The sequence below is a fragment of the Onychomys torridus genome, chromosome 18 (assembly GCF_903995425.1).
Source record: "Onychomys torridus chromosome 18, mOncTor1.1, whole genome shotgun sequence".
NCBI classification, from domain to species: domain Eukaryota; kingdom Metazoa; phylum Chordata; class Mammalia; order Rodentia; family Cricetidae; genus Onychomys; species Onychomys torridus.
This window is the reverse complement of record NC_050460.1, coordinates 19,177,801-19,194,579: the sequence shown is the minus strand read 5'-3', so window position 1 is coordinate 19,194,579 and position 16,779 is coordinate 19,177,801. Positions and strand designations below refer to the sequence as shown.

Sequence of the window (16,779 nt, the reverse complement as noted above, 5' to 3'; positions counted from 1 at the left end):
TTTTTGTCTTTTCCTCGATGTCTTTAAGGGAATTTTTCATTTCTTCTTTAAAGGCCTCTATTATCTTCATAAAGTTATTTACTTACTTACTTCCTTACTTCCTTACTTATTTACTTATTTATCTATTCATTCATTCATTCATTCATTCATTCATTCATTCATTTATTGAGCTGAGGATTGAACCCAGGGCCTTGAGCTTGCTAGACAAGCGCTCTACCACTGAGCTAAATCTTCAACCCTATTTTTTAAGGTCATTTTTTTCTCACTTGGTCTGTGTTGGGATGTTCAGGTCTTGCTGTTGTAGAACCAGTAGGTTCTGGTAGTGCTATATTGTTCTTTGTGTTGTTGAATGTATTCTTACACTGCCATTTACCCATCTAGGTTTGGGATAATTATAGGTACAGGTGTTGATTCTTGTGATGGCTTTGTTGGGTGGGTCTTTTATTCCTTTATTGTGTGTTTCCTTTATTGTCTTTTGGCCTGAATGGCCAAGGGTTTTAGTGACTGTCTGGTTGTCAGGTCAAGTATGGTTGTCTCAGCTGAGGTTTGTGGGGGTCTAGGTGTCTACATCCAGCATATTGTTCAGTTCTTCTGGCTGGTGTGGGCTTTACTTGTGCCTATGGGGTCTGTTCTTCCAGCCAGTGTGGGTTGTGTCTGTGTTTGTTCTTCCAATTGGTGTGGGTAGTGCTTGTGCCTGTAGGTGTTACTGGAGAGGGCTGTTCATGGGGAGGATGCTGGAGTAGATGGGATTGGGCATCAGAATGAGTCTGTTCTTCCAACTGCTGTAGGTGGAGCTTGAATCTATAGGGGCTGCTATTCTTCCAACTGCTGTAGGTGGAGCTTGTGCCTTTAGAGGCGGTTGATGTTAAGAGGGATGGTTGGTCAGGGGAAGGATGAAGGGTTTGGTGGGTTTGGGTGGCAGAGTGGGTCTTGTAGGTTATATTGTCCAATGAGTGGCATTGGTGGTGGGGCAGGACTCTTACCTCCTGGCAGGCTGCTGGGACTGAGATGGGAGGGGAAGCTGCATAGGATGTACCCTGGGGCTTAGGACCTAGAGATTGGGGCAGTTTAGTTGGGAGACCAGTCACTCACTTCTTGTCGTTGGTGTAGGTGGTGCTCATTCCTCTAGGTGTTGTTTGTTTTTTACTCTTTTTTTGGGGACATGCCAGCCAGCTTCCAAATAAATCATACACGGAGGCTTATTATTACTTATGAATGTCTGGCCTTAGCTTGGCTTATTGCTAGCCAACTTTCCTTATCTTAAATTATCCCACCTTTTGCCTCTGGGTTTTCCCTGTTCTCTAACTTCTGTAAATTTTACTCTTACTCCATGGCTTGCTGTGTAGCTGGGTGACTGGCCCCTGGAGTCCTCCTTCTTCTCTGGCTCCTAGATCTTAGCTCTCTTTTCCCAGAAATCCCAGATTTCTCCTTGTATTTATACTTTCTGCCTGCCACCCCCACCTATCTTTCTCCTGCCTTGCTATTGGCTAGTTCTTTATTAGACCAATAGGTGTTATATACAGGCACAATAACACCGCTTCACAGAGTTAAACAAATGTAACATAAACAAAAGTAACACACCTTAAAATATTCTACTACATTTCCTTTTTTTGTCTAAATAAAAAAATAAAGGTTTTAACTTTAACATAATATAACTACATACAACCCAAACAGTTACCTAGTAAGAATTAATTTACAATATTCAGTCCATTTGTAGTTAGCATATTTAAAGAAAATAATGCATTATCTGTCCTATCTTAGTGAATCCAAAATTTTACACCTAATTTACTATCTATCATAACTAAGGAAAACTGAAGCTGTAACTATTTAGTCTTCAATGCCATCAAAGACCCATCAAAGGATGTAATATTATCTAAAAACAAGATATTTGGCTGCCTGGACAGTCACCCAAAGTTCCTCTGCAACATTGAGGCCTCCATCTTCAGCCTACAGGCCTAGAGTATCTGGCAGACATTTTTTTTTTAAATTATATTTGTGTTTTAATTTTACATATCAGCTAAGGGTTCCTCTGACCTCCTCCCTCCCGCCCCTGCCCCTGCATTCCCCTTAGCCCCTCCCCTCCATTCCCATCTCCTCCAGGGCCAAGACTCCCCTGGGGATTCATTTAAACCTGGTGGATTCAGTACAGGCAGGTCCAGTCCCCTCTTTCCAGGCTGAGCAAAGTGTTCCTGCATAAGCCCAAGGTTCCAAAAGCCAGCTCATGCACTAAGGACAGGTCCCGGTCCCACTGCCTGGGTGCCTCCCAATCAGTTCAAGCTATTCAGCTGTCTCACTTATCCAGAGCCTGATCCAGTTGGGGGCTCCACAGCTTTTGGCTCATAATTCATGTGTTTCCATTAGTTTGGCTATTTGTCCCTGTGCTTTTCCAATCTTGGTCTCAACAGTTCACACTCTTACAGTCCCTCCTCTTTCTCAACAATTGGACTCCTGGAGCTCCACCTGGGGCCTGGCCGAGGATTTCTGCATCTACTTCCATCAGCTATTGGATGAGAGTTCCAGCACGATCGTTAGGGTGTTTAGCCATCTGATCACCAGACTAGGTCAGATCAGGCTTTCTCTTGACCATTGCTAGTAGTCTACAGTAGATGTATCCTTGTGGATTTCTGGGGGCCTCTCTAGCACTTTGCTTCTTCCTGTTCTCATGTGGTCTTCATTTACCATGGTCTGTTATTTCTTGTTCTCCAGTAGCACAGACACTGAGAGAAACAATCAATCAATGGGACCTGTTGAAACTGAGAAGCTTTTGTAGAGCAAAGGACACGGTCAACAAGACAAAGCGACAGCCTACAGAATGGGAAAAGGTCTTCACCAACCCCACATCTGACAGAGGGCTGATATCCAGAATATATAAAGAACTCAAGAAATTAGACATCAAAATGGCTAACAGTCCAATTAAGAAATGGGCTGTAGAACTAAACAGAATTCTCAGCAGAGGAAGTTCAAATGGCTGAAAGACATTTAAGGAATTGCTCAACATCCCTGATTATTATTAGAGAGTGTGAATAGTGAGTAATCTACCTGTAGCAGGCTTTCTGGGACCTCTAGCCCCCAAATCATGACACAGAGAATTATTACTAGTTATCAATGTTTGGCCTTAGTTTAGACTTGTCCTATTATCTCTTATAGTTTATTTTTTACCTATTTCTCTTCATCTACGTTTTGCCTTGGGTCTTCTTACCTTTCTTTCATTCCTCATTTCCTACTTTCCTGCATCCTCCATGTCTGTCTGTCTGGCAGCTGCCTGGCTAGCTGACCCCTTCCATTCTCCCTTGTTCTCTCCCTAGCTTAGATTCCTCCTCCTCCTTACTCTCTTTGTCCATCAGCCCCGCCTATTCCTCTACTGCCTAGCTATTGGTCATTCAGCTTTTTATTAGACCAATCAGGTACCTTAGGCAGGCAAGGTAAAACCATCACAACACATCTTTATAGTTCAACAATTACTCTGAAACACAAACAAATGTAACACATCTTTACTTATTAAACAAATACTCTATTCCACAACATCTACTGCTTCTATTTATTGCTCCCTTTCAACCTATATGTTTTATTAAACTCACTTCAGATCTCATTATTGTTATGCAACCTGCAGAGGTTCAGGACCCCTGAGGCTGATAGTGAGGGCATTGCTGAGAGAAAAACTGCACAGAAGGCAAAGCTATGAGTTCTATGATATAATTGAAAAGGCGATACATTGAAAAGCCTCAGTAGAGAAACCAGAAGTGTAGTAGGATAGGCCCATAGGGTCAAGGAAATTGGCTCAGACCAGTAGCCAAGGCATGCACATTAGTACTCCTTAAGAGCCAACCTGGAGTCCACTTGAGGGCCTAGCAACAGAAGCTATCAGAGTTCCTAGTTGATGTCAGAGTTCCTGATCGTGCAGTCTTCCTGTAGGCCTAGCAACAGTTGCTGTCAAAGTTCCTGATCATGCAAAATCTGCCTGAGGACCTAGCAACAATCGCTGTCAGAATTCCTGATCTTGCCCAGCCAATGAGGGAAGACCACACTTCTGGGCACTGGGAGGAGGGTGTATAAGGCCTTCCCTGTTTTAAATAAATGAGTTCGTTATTTGCTTTCAATGGACTCCAGTGTCTGTGCTGTTGAGGCTGTGCCTTCTCACCCCCACCCCGGAGGGAGCATGGAAGAACTTAGCACAATAGAAGAAGCTTTGCCTCACAAGTAGGCATTTTTTTCATCATATTCTCCCTGAACTGGTGTTTTCTATATGACAGTTAAGATCCACAGAGGAGAAATAAGTGTAATTGTAGTAAAAATAGTAACAGGAGTAGTCAAAATAACACCATCACTATTTGTTGATTTTATTGACAAACTTCTCTATGCTTAGAACTATGCCTGGGTTTTTACATACAATGTATGTACGCATGAAAATTTCAATTTATATGCAAAATTACCAACTGTATACCATCACTGAAGGTAGGAAATAGAACAAGGCCAGTAACTCAAGAACTATATATATCCACTACCCTTTCCAGAGAAAAATGTCTACTCCTCCAAAAGGTGACCATTTTGTTGTATCTTTTTGTTTTTCTTGTGATGGTAGTTATTGAACCTAGGGACATGTAAGTGCTAAACATAGGCTGTATCACTGAGTTACATTCCCAGCCTTCATTGCATCTTAAAAATACCTTTACCATGTCTTCATGAATCTGTGAATATTATGGCTTAATGATTTCTGTTATGAATGAAATGTCATTGTGAATATTCTTGTATATTTTGCTTGTCTGTAAGAGTCAGTCATTTGCAGTTATAATTTATCTATGCTCACTATTTTGTATTCTACTTTACCTAACACGCACACGCACGCACACACGCACACAGAAACAGAGACCAAGACAGAGACAGAGATAGAGAGAGAGTGCACACATCTAATTTCACCCTGTAGCCCATGCTGGCCTTGGACTCTGGCAGTCCTCTTCCTGTAGCCTCCTAAGTGCTTGGATTGCAGGTGTCTCCTCCATGGCTGGGAAGAAGCTTCAGACCTTTTGTAAATGTGTGTATGACTGGGAAGGTGGTCAGTAAAGCACTTGCTGAACAAGCATGAAGACCATGTCAGAGCCAGGTCAGTGTGGCAGCCTGCCTGTAGGTCTGGGGCACAGGAGGCAGATTTCTAGGACCAAGCAGGCTAGCCAGACTAACTAAAATGGGCAAGCTCTGGACTCAGTGAGAGACTCTGCCTCAGTATATAAGGGAGAGAATGGCCAGGGAACATACCCAGTGCCAACCTTAGGTATCCACGTGTACACACAAATATGTGAACATACATGCACACTACACGCAAAAAATTTTGTAATTGATAAAAACATTTATCTGTCTAAAAGTGACATTTTATAACTAGAGATTTTATTTTATAAGTAAAAATAGAATTAAAAATGCATTTTCACTGGCTTATGGCATGTGGCTCTTGTGTGAGCCCAGTGAAATAAATGTTGACAGTTTACACACTTGTGCAAGTAGTGTACGGGTCAGCACTCCACTCTAGCTAGTACTTCTTCTCTCTGTCATTAGTCACTGTTCAGATCCTATCAATGCAGGTGAGGTTTGTCTTTCTAATTGTATGTGAAGTGGAATCAGACATGCTGCTCTTACTGTGTATGATTCCTTTGCTTATTATTCATTGTCTTGGAGGCTCATTCCTATTGCTCCATCATCACTCCTCACTGCTGAGTGTTACTCTGGAGCCCATATAAGCCGCCAGACTTTATTTTTCCCTTCTACTTTAAGTAGTGTCTGACTTAGGGCACTGGTGAATAAAAGCTGGTATGAACATTCCTGTAGTATTTATTGAAAACACACACACACACACACACAGAGAGAGAGAGAGAGAGAGAGAGAGAGAGAGAGAGAGAGAGAGAGAGAGAGAGAGGTATATCTTCTAGTTATATGTCTTTTGGACCATAGGATATACATATCTCCAACTTGAGCCTTTCTGCTAGAATTTTCCAGAATGATTGTACCACTTTATATTCTCTTGAATACTGTAAGACAGTAACAACTGCTTTGAATGGTCATCAAACAGTATTGTCACACACATACATACATTAAAAACAAACAAACAAACCCTGAGCAACCATGCTATGTATAGAAATCAACACATTTGGCTGGTACTAATAAGTACAGCTAAGATGGTCTGCTGTGTTCTTATTATTTTACATAGTTTAAACCAGAATCATTGAGTAGCTAAAGTAAATTAGTCTTATAGAAAGCAATACAAGATACAGTAATAGTTAAATAACTGTATATTAAAATACCCTGAAGTCTAGCGTGAGGAACCTGCTGAAGTTGTTATAGCTTTTTAATACTTAGTTACTATTAAAATAACTGAAACGATAAAGAATACACACACACACACACACACACACACACACACACACACATCATGGTAGAAAGTCATATTTTAGGTATGTTACAGGCTTTGTAGTAAATTTGAAACATTTTTCCCATGGAATTTCTGAAATGTTTTTAAAGTCTTTTAAAGTTTTATTGCAAGTGAAGCAATAAAGTAAAGAAGAAATCCAATTACTTTATGTGCAAAGCTTTCATTTTCTACTTAATGAAAGAAAGACTTTTGCTCAATAAGCATGCAAGCTCACAATCCTTTTTTGTAAATTAGAAATTTTCTTAAATAGAAAATAAGGAAATACCTTCTCAGTAAATGCTTTGAGAGAAAGTAGTTTTACTGAGTTAAAGCCTCCAGTTAAGTGCATCAAGGTATAAGGCTCAACAATGAAATTAGATGTGTTGTTGAAAAGAATGAAACCATCTAGAACTTTACTGAATGCCCAATGTAGTGCAAACATCATTTTGAAGCCTCTCAATATATTATTTCATAGTCGTCATGGTGCCTTGAGTTTGGTATGATTGTTCTTTTCATTCATTGCATGAACCTGAAAGATAGAGGCTTGGCAGTTTATTCCTGGTCACACAGCTGTTAAGTAGTGAGTGACTAAGCTGAGCATCCACTAAGCATCCCATCTTCCCAGCATGTATTGTGAACAATAATATACTGTATGCACTGTCAGTGTATTCTCTACCATCCAAAGGGGATTAAGAAAGGAGGGGGACATTACTCATCTGTCATGTGGCATGTAGTGGCAAGGGATGGGAAAAGACCTCCCTGCATCCCCACCCATCAACACCTGAGGCAGATGGGAGAGCTGTCCCCATTACTCCTCTGGCATGTGGCGGCATGGGCAGGGGAGAGATCCTCTTACCCCTACACCCCTCAGGTGGGAGAGCTGGCCCTGAGGTCCTAAGAGCAGGAGAGCTGGCTCTTCCCCTCATCAGCTGCAGCACTCAGCAGAGTGGCCCCTGTGCAACAACACAGTAGAGCCGGCCCTGAAGGTGTAGGTGTGGGAGAACCGACCCTGAGGATGTGAAAGCTGGAGAACTGACTCCACCCCTTGCTCATTTTGGCAAGGGGTGGACTAGAAAGGGCAGTGCTGGAGAGCTCACCCTGGTGACGGGGGATAGCTGTCAGGCTGACCAACCCTGCAACTACCCAGGTCAGAACCAGGGTTAAGTGTTGGCCCACCCCAAAATCCACCCCATCAGTGATCTGTGAGCTCAGGGATGGGGGTGTGGGAGAGTGGAGGTGGGAGGTGGGAGTGGTGGTGGTTCTGCAGATCCATGGCTACAGGATCTCCACGAAACAGGCCAGCAATGGGATGTCCAGGAAGAGTCCCAGTGAGGACCCAGTGCGGTAGAGACCAGGGGCCTCAACCCAAACCAATGATTCTTCACAATGAACACCTGCTTGTAAAGATGTATGGATAAAGGGGTTTACTGCATGACTCACTGCAGCTTCCATGATGAGATAGTCCCTTTCTCTCCATTTCCCCCTTCTTTTTAATATAAAATTTTATTTTATTGGAGGGGAGGTGTTGCAGGAGCAGAGAGCAGATGCAAGGGGATGGGAGATGGATGGGATCAGAATGTATGATGTGAAAGACACAAAAATAAAAGCTTTAAAGAAAGGAGAGGGAACAGGAGGCCAGGAATCAGCTCTTGTTTCTACTAAGTGTTGTTACTGTGCTAATAAGCATTTTGTGTGTGCTACTTAGGGATGGCAGTAATCCTGGGAAGTTTCAGTACAGTTATTATGCAAATTTAATATGAATGAATGCAAAGGAGAAAGAAAATTCATAAGGAAAAGTTGGCTCAAGGTCACATATAATAATTGGTGGAACTCATCTTTCTAGAGTGTGGTTGCTGGGAAGGGGCTTATTATTGCCTTACTATATTTTAGTTACTGTTCTTGTTGCTGTGAACAAAAAAAGCTACTTAAGAAGGGCCTATTTTGGCAACATGATATAATAAAAGGAATATGGACTTTGGAGTCAGGAAGAACTCTGATTATGATTAAAGCTTAATTTTAACTGAGTGTGATAATGTACATCTGTAGTGCCAGCACCCAGAATGGGGAAGTAGGAATTTGAGGCCAGCTTGGGCTACATAGTGAGACACTGTCAAAAATAATTTATAACAAAACAAACAAAATAAACCTGTAAAGTTTGTAAGTATTCTTATAGTAGTCTGCCTTATGCCTAAAACTGAAGACAGCTAATATGTAACATATACACACAGTGTGTGACAGACTGTAACAGGTTCTTGGAACATAGCAGTGAACAGTCCCTGCCCTGACACACCCATCTTGAAGTCCTCAGTTTTTAATCTCACATACATGTCCACTCTGGCTTGCAGCAATGTGTCAATTACAGTTTAAAATTCCCTCCCTGAGTGGGTTTTTGTTCCCATACATTGTACTTCTCTGTGTCTGCCTATCTTCTGTTTTGGGAGCTATATAGCTTACCATATGATCTCATTTCTCTAATGAATCCAAAAGATGTCTAGTTTTCATCCCTACCCTTTCTACTTGTTAAATTCAGCAGCTTACAGATTCCTTATGTGCTGCTATCTGTATTAACTAGCCAGCTAAGGAACAGTGTTATCTCATTCTTGAGGATCAGCTATTACACCTGTTACTTAAAGGAACAGGAAATTTCGAAAATATAACAGCTGAAAAGTAAGTTTTTATTCAGTTTTAGTCTGTGGAGAGCATTGTAAATTACCCAAAGACTGGGCAGTGAAGTGTCCAGTAATAAAACTCTAATAATTTAAATGGGACTTCTACTGATTAGGAATCTCCATAGAGTTCATAAAATCAAATAGACTTAATGTACGTGCTTGTTGAAAAATTTTGCTTAGTAAATTATAGTTCTACCAAACATTATCCTCACATAGTTGACTCAGTTTTTCTAGTAAGTGGTTCTCAACCTTCCTAATGCTGTGACCCTTTAACACAGTTCCTCATGTTGTGGTGACCCCCAACTATAACATTATTTTTGTTGCTACTTCATAACTGTAATTTTACTACTATCAAGAACAGTGATGAAAAATCTGTGCTTTCCGATGGTCTTAGGACAACCCCTGTGCAAGGCTTGTTTGACCCCCCGATTGAGACCACTGCCTTATTACAAGGCAGATTCTCTGTGTGATGCCTGTAGAAGCTGAGTAAGTTAAATTATAGTGACTCTACAAGTACTGCTTTCCACTTCTGAGCTGAATGTAAACTGCCAGAAGGGTAATAGTGAAATGAAGGGAGATGAGGTTGTCAAAATATTTTGATATTTACCTGTGCTCAGTTTCTTTTCCTCCTCCAACCTCAGCTAGCAAGAGTTGATAGTAGCTAGGAAATAATATGTGACCCAGTTCTTCAAAAGTGTAACTTGCTGGCGGGATGACTCAGGCAGTGAAGACACTTCCTGCCAAGCCTGAACTGGATGTTATCCCTGGATTCTCAGGGTAGAAGGAGAGAACTGACTCTTCAAAGAAGTTTCCCTCTGAACTCCACACGTGTCATGGTATGCACACACCCATACACAACCACACAAAATGAACAAATCAATAAAAATACAAAAAAAAAAATCTGCCTGGTGATGCCTGGTGTGCCTGTGGTCTCTGCTACTTGGAGGTTGAGGACTACAAGTTGGAGGCTTACCTGGGCAACTTAGTGAGACTTTGACTCAAAATAAAGAGTAAAGAAGGAGGAGTTAGCGATACCATTTGTCTATCCTGGATTAGGTGACAGATTCAATTCCCAGTCCTAAGGGGAAAAGGTGTAATTTCATTTAGAGTTAAATATCTGTGTTCACTATTCAGTGGGTTCACTGTGTAAGAATTACCACCGTAAGTTCAAAGACCATGTTTACCTGTTTTAAAAAAATAATAAATGTTCTCAGATTCCTTATACTAGCTTCATGAAAATTATGCATAAGTAAAACTGAAGATTTGTTTGATTAATAAAATAACCACTTAATCTAATGATTTATTCCAAAGGTGCAGAAGAAAGAAGATCAACAGCTCGAGCCTAAGAAAAGCACCAGCCCAAAAAATGCTGCAGAGCCCACTGTTGATCTGTTAGGACTTGGTAAGTAATGGAGATGCAAAACAACTGAAAACCTACTCAAAATGAACATCCCATCCAGTTCTTCAGTAGTATTTCAAAGATGTGGTTTGAAATGGTCTGATAAGTGTGCTGAGCTCTCACAGAAAAGGCACATTTTAGTAAGAAAAGCCAGTGTCTGTCAGCTCTCTTCTTTACTGAAATAAAAGTAATGAATTCCTTAGGGGAAAAGATACCAAAGTAACCTTCAAAAGCTTGGTAGATGTGGCATTTCAACATTTAAGTAAACAATGAGTCATGTCCCTTGTCCTCCTAGCCCCACTCAATTAAAAAATGGAGAGGGGAATTCTAACCCCCTTAGTAAAATAATTCTGGATAAACCTTATTAGCAAATATATAAATTCAAATTTAAATTTAATTATAGTTTAAGCAATGCATTTAAAAATCTGTTTTGCATATATTGTGCATAATAACGGGTTTCATTATGGCATTTTCATATACACAATGTATTTTTTACCATATTCACCTCTCCTTTACCCTCTTTTATTCCTCTCTCACTGCTTCTCAGTCCCTTCTTTTTCTCAGTGAGTCCCCCTTCTACTTCCATGTCTTATCACATGGGGTGTTCTAGATGACCCAGTGAGTTTAATTAGGGTTAGTTAGTAAAAGGAGTATGGGTGAGGGATTCTTTATAAGATGTGAGCAACTCGCCAGTGGCTTTACCACTGAAGAAAATGTCTCTCTCCCCTGTAGCAATGATTAAATGCCCATGACTCTTGAGAGGGGGCAAGGCCTCATGAACCCCTCATTTTCCACCGTGAAATATTGAGAGGCCCAGTTTTGTCTAGCTAAATTACAGCTTCTGAGTGTTCAAGAGCACATTGGATGTATCATTCCTGTAAGACAGCATTCCGCAACATCCCATCCCTTTCCTTTGCCTCTTACATACTTTCACCCCCTCTTCTGTGATATTCCATGAGCCTTGGAGTGGGTGATATCGATACCTCATTTGTAACTGAGCATTCAGTAGTCACTTATCCTCAGACTTTGACCTATTGAGTTTCTACATTCATCACTACTCACTGCAAACTGAAGCTTCCCTGACCAGCAGCACAAATGTATGGGCATAAACAGAAATATTTAGAAGACAATTTCTTAGGTGCATCACATTGATTTTATAAACAAACATCCCAACAGTACCTTCCTTACTAGGGCTTCTGACTTTCCTAGCCATGAGCTTTTGAACAAGTTTGCAGTATCACATATGAATTCTCTTCTGTGAACTGTTGTAAGAGCATTGGAGTTCAGATGGAAAGGTATCCTGACAGTTGGAGCCAAGGAACACTACATAGTCACTGTAAGACTAGCAGCTTACAGCCCTGCTCCAAGAAATGTTTCCCCAATGCAAGTGTAACAACTTTGCTCCCACACAACAAACCTCATTCAAGAGATTTATTGGGAGGGAAGAATCCAGGAGGGTAGCTTCCTTTAGGATGAGAAGCAGCAGCAAACTGAACTGAGTACAGAGCTAATACAGGGTTTAGGGGCTGGGGTCAAGTCAGGGCTAGGGTGCTTTTCCTTGGCCCAGGTCTCAGGTAAGGCAGGGGCAGACTGTTCTTTCCTTGGCCTTTCTACCCTGCATGGTCACTCCCTATAGTCACGTTACTTTTGTATCACTATCATGTCTGTTAATTGGTAGTATAGTGGGTAGATTCGATGAGTCACAATTCTTTCCTAACCAGCAGAGAAGAAACTTGCTTGATTTCCTGTATGTTTTATAATCAAAGTATATAGTGTGTTCAGCAATGCAATCTTGTCTTATAGTCCTGGTAGGAAATGGCATGCATTGTTTGGGGGCTTGGGGCCTTCCTGGCCAACACCTCATATAGAATTAGAACACCCTTGGCATCTTTCATTGAATAACTGTGTGGCTTCTGAGAACAGCTTTATCCCCCTATGCAGGGCTCCTCTGTTCAGAGTCTGTCTTACTCTTTGTTGTTGTTGTTTAGTTTTTAGTTACCAAGTTTCCTCATGGCTTTTTCCATACACACTTAGTTTTGGTTGGCCTCTTGCCCCATACTACTTAACCCTTTTTGCTGCCACTGTCTCCTCTTCCACTTTCATATTATATGTGCTCTACTCCCCACCCTAACCTAAAGCCTTTCTCTCATGGGACCTTTGGTTTTCTGGCTGCTAGTTAGATTTGAGATAGGTTTGGTGGAATGTGTTGACTAATTAATTAAATGTGAGTTTATGAGAAAAGGGAGAATTAAAGATGGCCCTAACTATGTTTTGGACTGGACAGTCAGAAGAATTGAGTTTTCCGTAGAGGTGGCAAAGTCTGCAGGAGTCTGGATGGAAGATTAGGAGTTTTGTTTGACTATAGTTAATTGGAAATATTTATTGCACTAAAAAACAAATTTTAATAGAAGGAACTCTTAATTAGGTAGTTAGATGACTTAGGAGTTTGAAGAGAGGTCTAGATGAGGAATACAAAATTGGATGTTCCCTGCTTGTAGGTGTTATTCATAATTAGAAAATTAGACCAGATCATTAACAAAGTGAGAATAGAGAGGATTAATAAGAAAAGAGGTTTAAGTTCTGTGCCCTGTGGTACTCAGTTATTTAGAGCCAGGAAGTAAAACCAAAGACCTAGAAAGGTGACCATGGAGTAATGAACATGAAGTAGGACATTGTTTATAAAGTAGTGAAGCAAGAATGTGATGAGTTATGCCCTGGTGACAAATTTCCTCAGAGTATTGGTGGTATATAGGAACAAAAAGGTTTATTTCTCACGCATGTTATGTCCATCAGAAGCTAGCTGATACTCTACTCTGTCTTCTTTTCTCTTCGGCACCCAGGTTGACAGCAGCCTCCCTCCTTCTGTCTCAAACAGGAATTGACCAAATGTCTATACAAACAAAATGTAATATTTTAACTTTGTTAGCTATAAAAATCTCTTGTAATAACTACTTAGCCATAAATAATGCCTGAATGAATAGATTATGTTCTACTAAAACTTTATTTGTAGAAAAGGCAGAGGACCAAATGTAGCCTACAAACCATGGGTCCCATTCATTGCTGTGAATTATGGCAAAGAGATAGGAATGCATAGCAGGTCACATGCAGTCTCCTGAAGGTTATGTTTTTGGGTTATTACTTGAATTTCAGTGGCAACATGGCCATTCAAGTGCCATCAAATATGTAGGTAAAGTAAGGAAGAGAGGAAAGAGTAAACAGTTGTCACGGGTTTCTGGCGGATAAAGCAGAATGAAGGCTGAGAAAGCAGTACATCCAACACAGGTAATAAGTGCAACTTCAAGGTGATGGGAATGTGAAGACGATCAGTGGAATCTGAGAGACCGGAAGGCAAAAAAGAAATACATATATATGGTCCTTTAGAGGCATTGTCCATAAAGGTCTGGGGGCAGGGGAATGGAGCAGTAATTATAGGAGGATATGGACAGGAAGGAAACGGTTCTTTCATAGTGACATTACAAGATGTTTACTGTTAGAAGTAGACATACAGAGTAGCCAGATCTGATTCTAGGACAAGGAAAAACTGCTGTAACAGTTTCTTCTAATAATCTGGGAAGATGAGACCTAGTAGAAAACTGAAATAACTGACCTCTGAGACATTCAGGAAACTACAAGGCTGAAAACAGAGCAAATGAGGTTGTAGCTGAGCTATCACAGTTGATCCACAGACCTGAACACAAAAGAAGTAAGTGGTTGTTAGCTGGTGCAGTCATGGGGTTAGTTACTATGCAGCATTATTGCAGGAGGTGAGAATTTGGTTGATAGCTCTGCTGGTATCAGTTTGTACGATAGTTAACTACTGCCATCCATACAAACAACTATAGGATATCAAATAGCTTCTACTAGCTAACCTTTCTTACACACTTGAGACTATGTAGGCTACAACGGCACACTTTAGGACTTTAGGAAACTTTTCAGGGGAGAACCAAGGTTTTGGGGGGGTTTGTAATAAGGGTAAGGAAATGTTTGAAGAGTAAAGGAATATGTAGTGGATTTTAATGGTGATGACATTGGGCAGCAGGTTTAGACCATGCTCTAGAGTTCCAAAGGATGGGAAGGAAAAGAGAAGGGCAGAAACAGAGTTTCTTGCTGATAGAGCTTTAGAGTGGGGAGTCCCACTTACGTATTAGATTCTTACTCTGATCACATTCACACCTTTGGGTTATTGGTATTCCTAGATTCATTTAAAAATACTAAAATAACCAAAAAAAAAAAACAAAACCCAAAAAACCGTGAGGTGTAGGATTTAATGAGTTCATGAACACTCATAGACCACACAGAATCCAAGAAGTCTTTTATAGGCTGAAGAGATGAGGCTCAGCAGTTAATGTGCTACTACTCACTGCTCTTGCTTAGGCTCCATGTTTGGTGCCCAGCAGTCATAGCAGGAGGCTCCCAAGCACCCATAACCCCCAGGCCTCAGGCACATTACTCCCCTGCCACAACACACAAACATGCACACAGTTAAAAATAAATCCTTAATTCTTTAATTTAAAAAGACCCCACTTAGCTCAGAGAGAACAGTGATCCTAAGTCTGGATCATAGTGGTGTTTGCCTTGAGCAACAGACAAATATTCTGCATAGGAGCATGTCCTCCTCTCCAGTAAGATTGCTCCCCTACTTTTTATGAGGAGGGAAGTTAGAAGGTGTCCTTCCAGGTGAGCATGTGCTTTAGGTGAAAGGCTTGAGAAGAAGCATAACTAATTGGTGTGAAACATTACCTTCCTGGTTTCAGTTCAGCCTTTTATAAACAGTTCCTTCAGTGTTTTTGTTTTATGGCCATGTGTATACTGCATGCATGCTGCAGAGCAGCCTGGCCCCTTCACTGGGACATTGACCAGCAGTCCTGCTTGCTTTTTGTACCCTGAAAGTATTTCATGAGAAATCAATTATTATTTAGCTTAGGAGAGTAGACAATTTCTGTCTTTAATAAAGTTTGGTTTTTTTTTTTTTTGCCTTAATCTTAACATAATCTGGTAAATTTCTACTAAACCGTTTCATGAATGCAGTACTTTAGTATTGAACTATTTATCTTTGGCCTGTGGAGAACTTTTGGAAATAAATTTGTTTTGTATGATTTGACTTCATGTTGAAGGGATATCTTGTTTTTTGAGGCTGTATTTAAAATGGTACAGTATATGTAGACACTAGCAATCAGTTCTACTAAGACATTGTATTGGTGAAATTATTATGGCCACTCATGTAGTTAAAAGGGAGGTTTATTTTGTGGGGTAGCTTACAAATGAAGGGATAGGTTGCAGGGTCTGGGAAAGGTATGGCACAGTCTGGCAGTGTTCTCTGGAGAACTCTGCTCCGTCTACCTCCATCGTCCAGGGTCCTGGAACCAAAGAGCGCCTCTCCTCTTGATCATGGTCTTCAGCCTCCTCTCTCAGCCCCGCCTTGTAGGTGTGACCATTACCAAAGCCTCAGTGGGGGTTGGAACTTCCAGGCTAAGGCTGGAATGGCTACCTACTACATCTCCCCCTTTTGTCTAAATAAGAAGGTTCTAACCTAATACAAGAGTATATACAAAGAAATGGTTATCAAGTATTGTCCAGGAGTAATGAGGGGTAATGACCTAGATAAGTTGTAACTACAATCAATGCAAACAATATCAAGCAAAAAACACATACTAAAATCCAGGGAAGTCTAGATCGTGGGTAGGTGGCATGTTACAAAGATCATTCCAAAAGGTGTCCTATCCTAAAGAACCTGAGTCTAATACTTAATATATTCTATCTAAGATATATATTCTTAGATAGAATATATATATATATATATATATATATATATATATATATATATAAATATATAAAGTTATAACTATAACTGCTAGTCTTCAATTTCATCAAAGACCTGAGTAGGAATATAATAATACCTGAGAAATGGGAGAAGGATGCAAGCAACTTTTGGGAGTCTTGCAAGAGTAGACAGAGACAGCTAGCAGCCTGGACAGTCACCTAATGTTTCTCAGCATCGTTGGCGCATTCAAATAGGCTACAGGCCTAGAGTATCTGACAGACCATTTTCAGAAGCAGGAATTCTAAAAGACCATCTTACCCTGTCTTGGCAAAATAGTTTAATTTAATTTTACATATCAGCCATGGATTGCCCTGTCCTTCCCCCTCCCACCCCCCATTCCCATCTCCTCCAGGTTAAAGACTCCCCTGGGGATTCAGCTCAGTCTGGTGGATTCAGTACAGGCAGGTCCAGTCCTCTCCTTCCAGGCTGAGCAAAATGTCCCTGCATAAGCCCCAGGGGACTCCAAACAGCCAGCTCATGCACTAAGGACAGGTCC

General features: G+C 40.8%; 1 protein-coding gene across 1 annotated transcript in view; it reads left to right on the top strand.

Moving 5' to 3' along the window:
• Positions 1-16,779, top strand: part of Smap1 (small ArfGAP 1) — a 99,577-nt gene that overhangs the window by 72,322 nt on the left and 10,476 nt on the right. Inside the window, exon 7 of the mRNA XM_036168424.1 lies at positions 10,375-10,465. Within this exon, the coding sequence (XP_036024317.1) occupies positions 10,375-10,465 (91 nt within the window). The remainder of the gene's footprint in view (positions 1-10,374; positions 10,466-16,779) is intronic.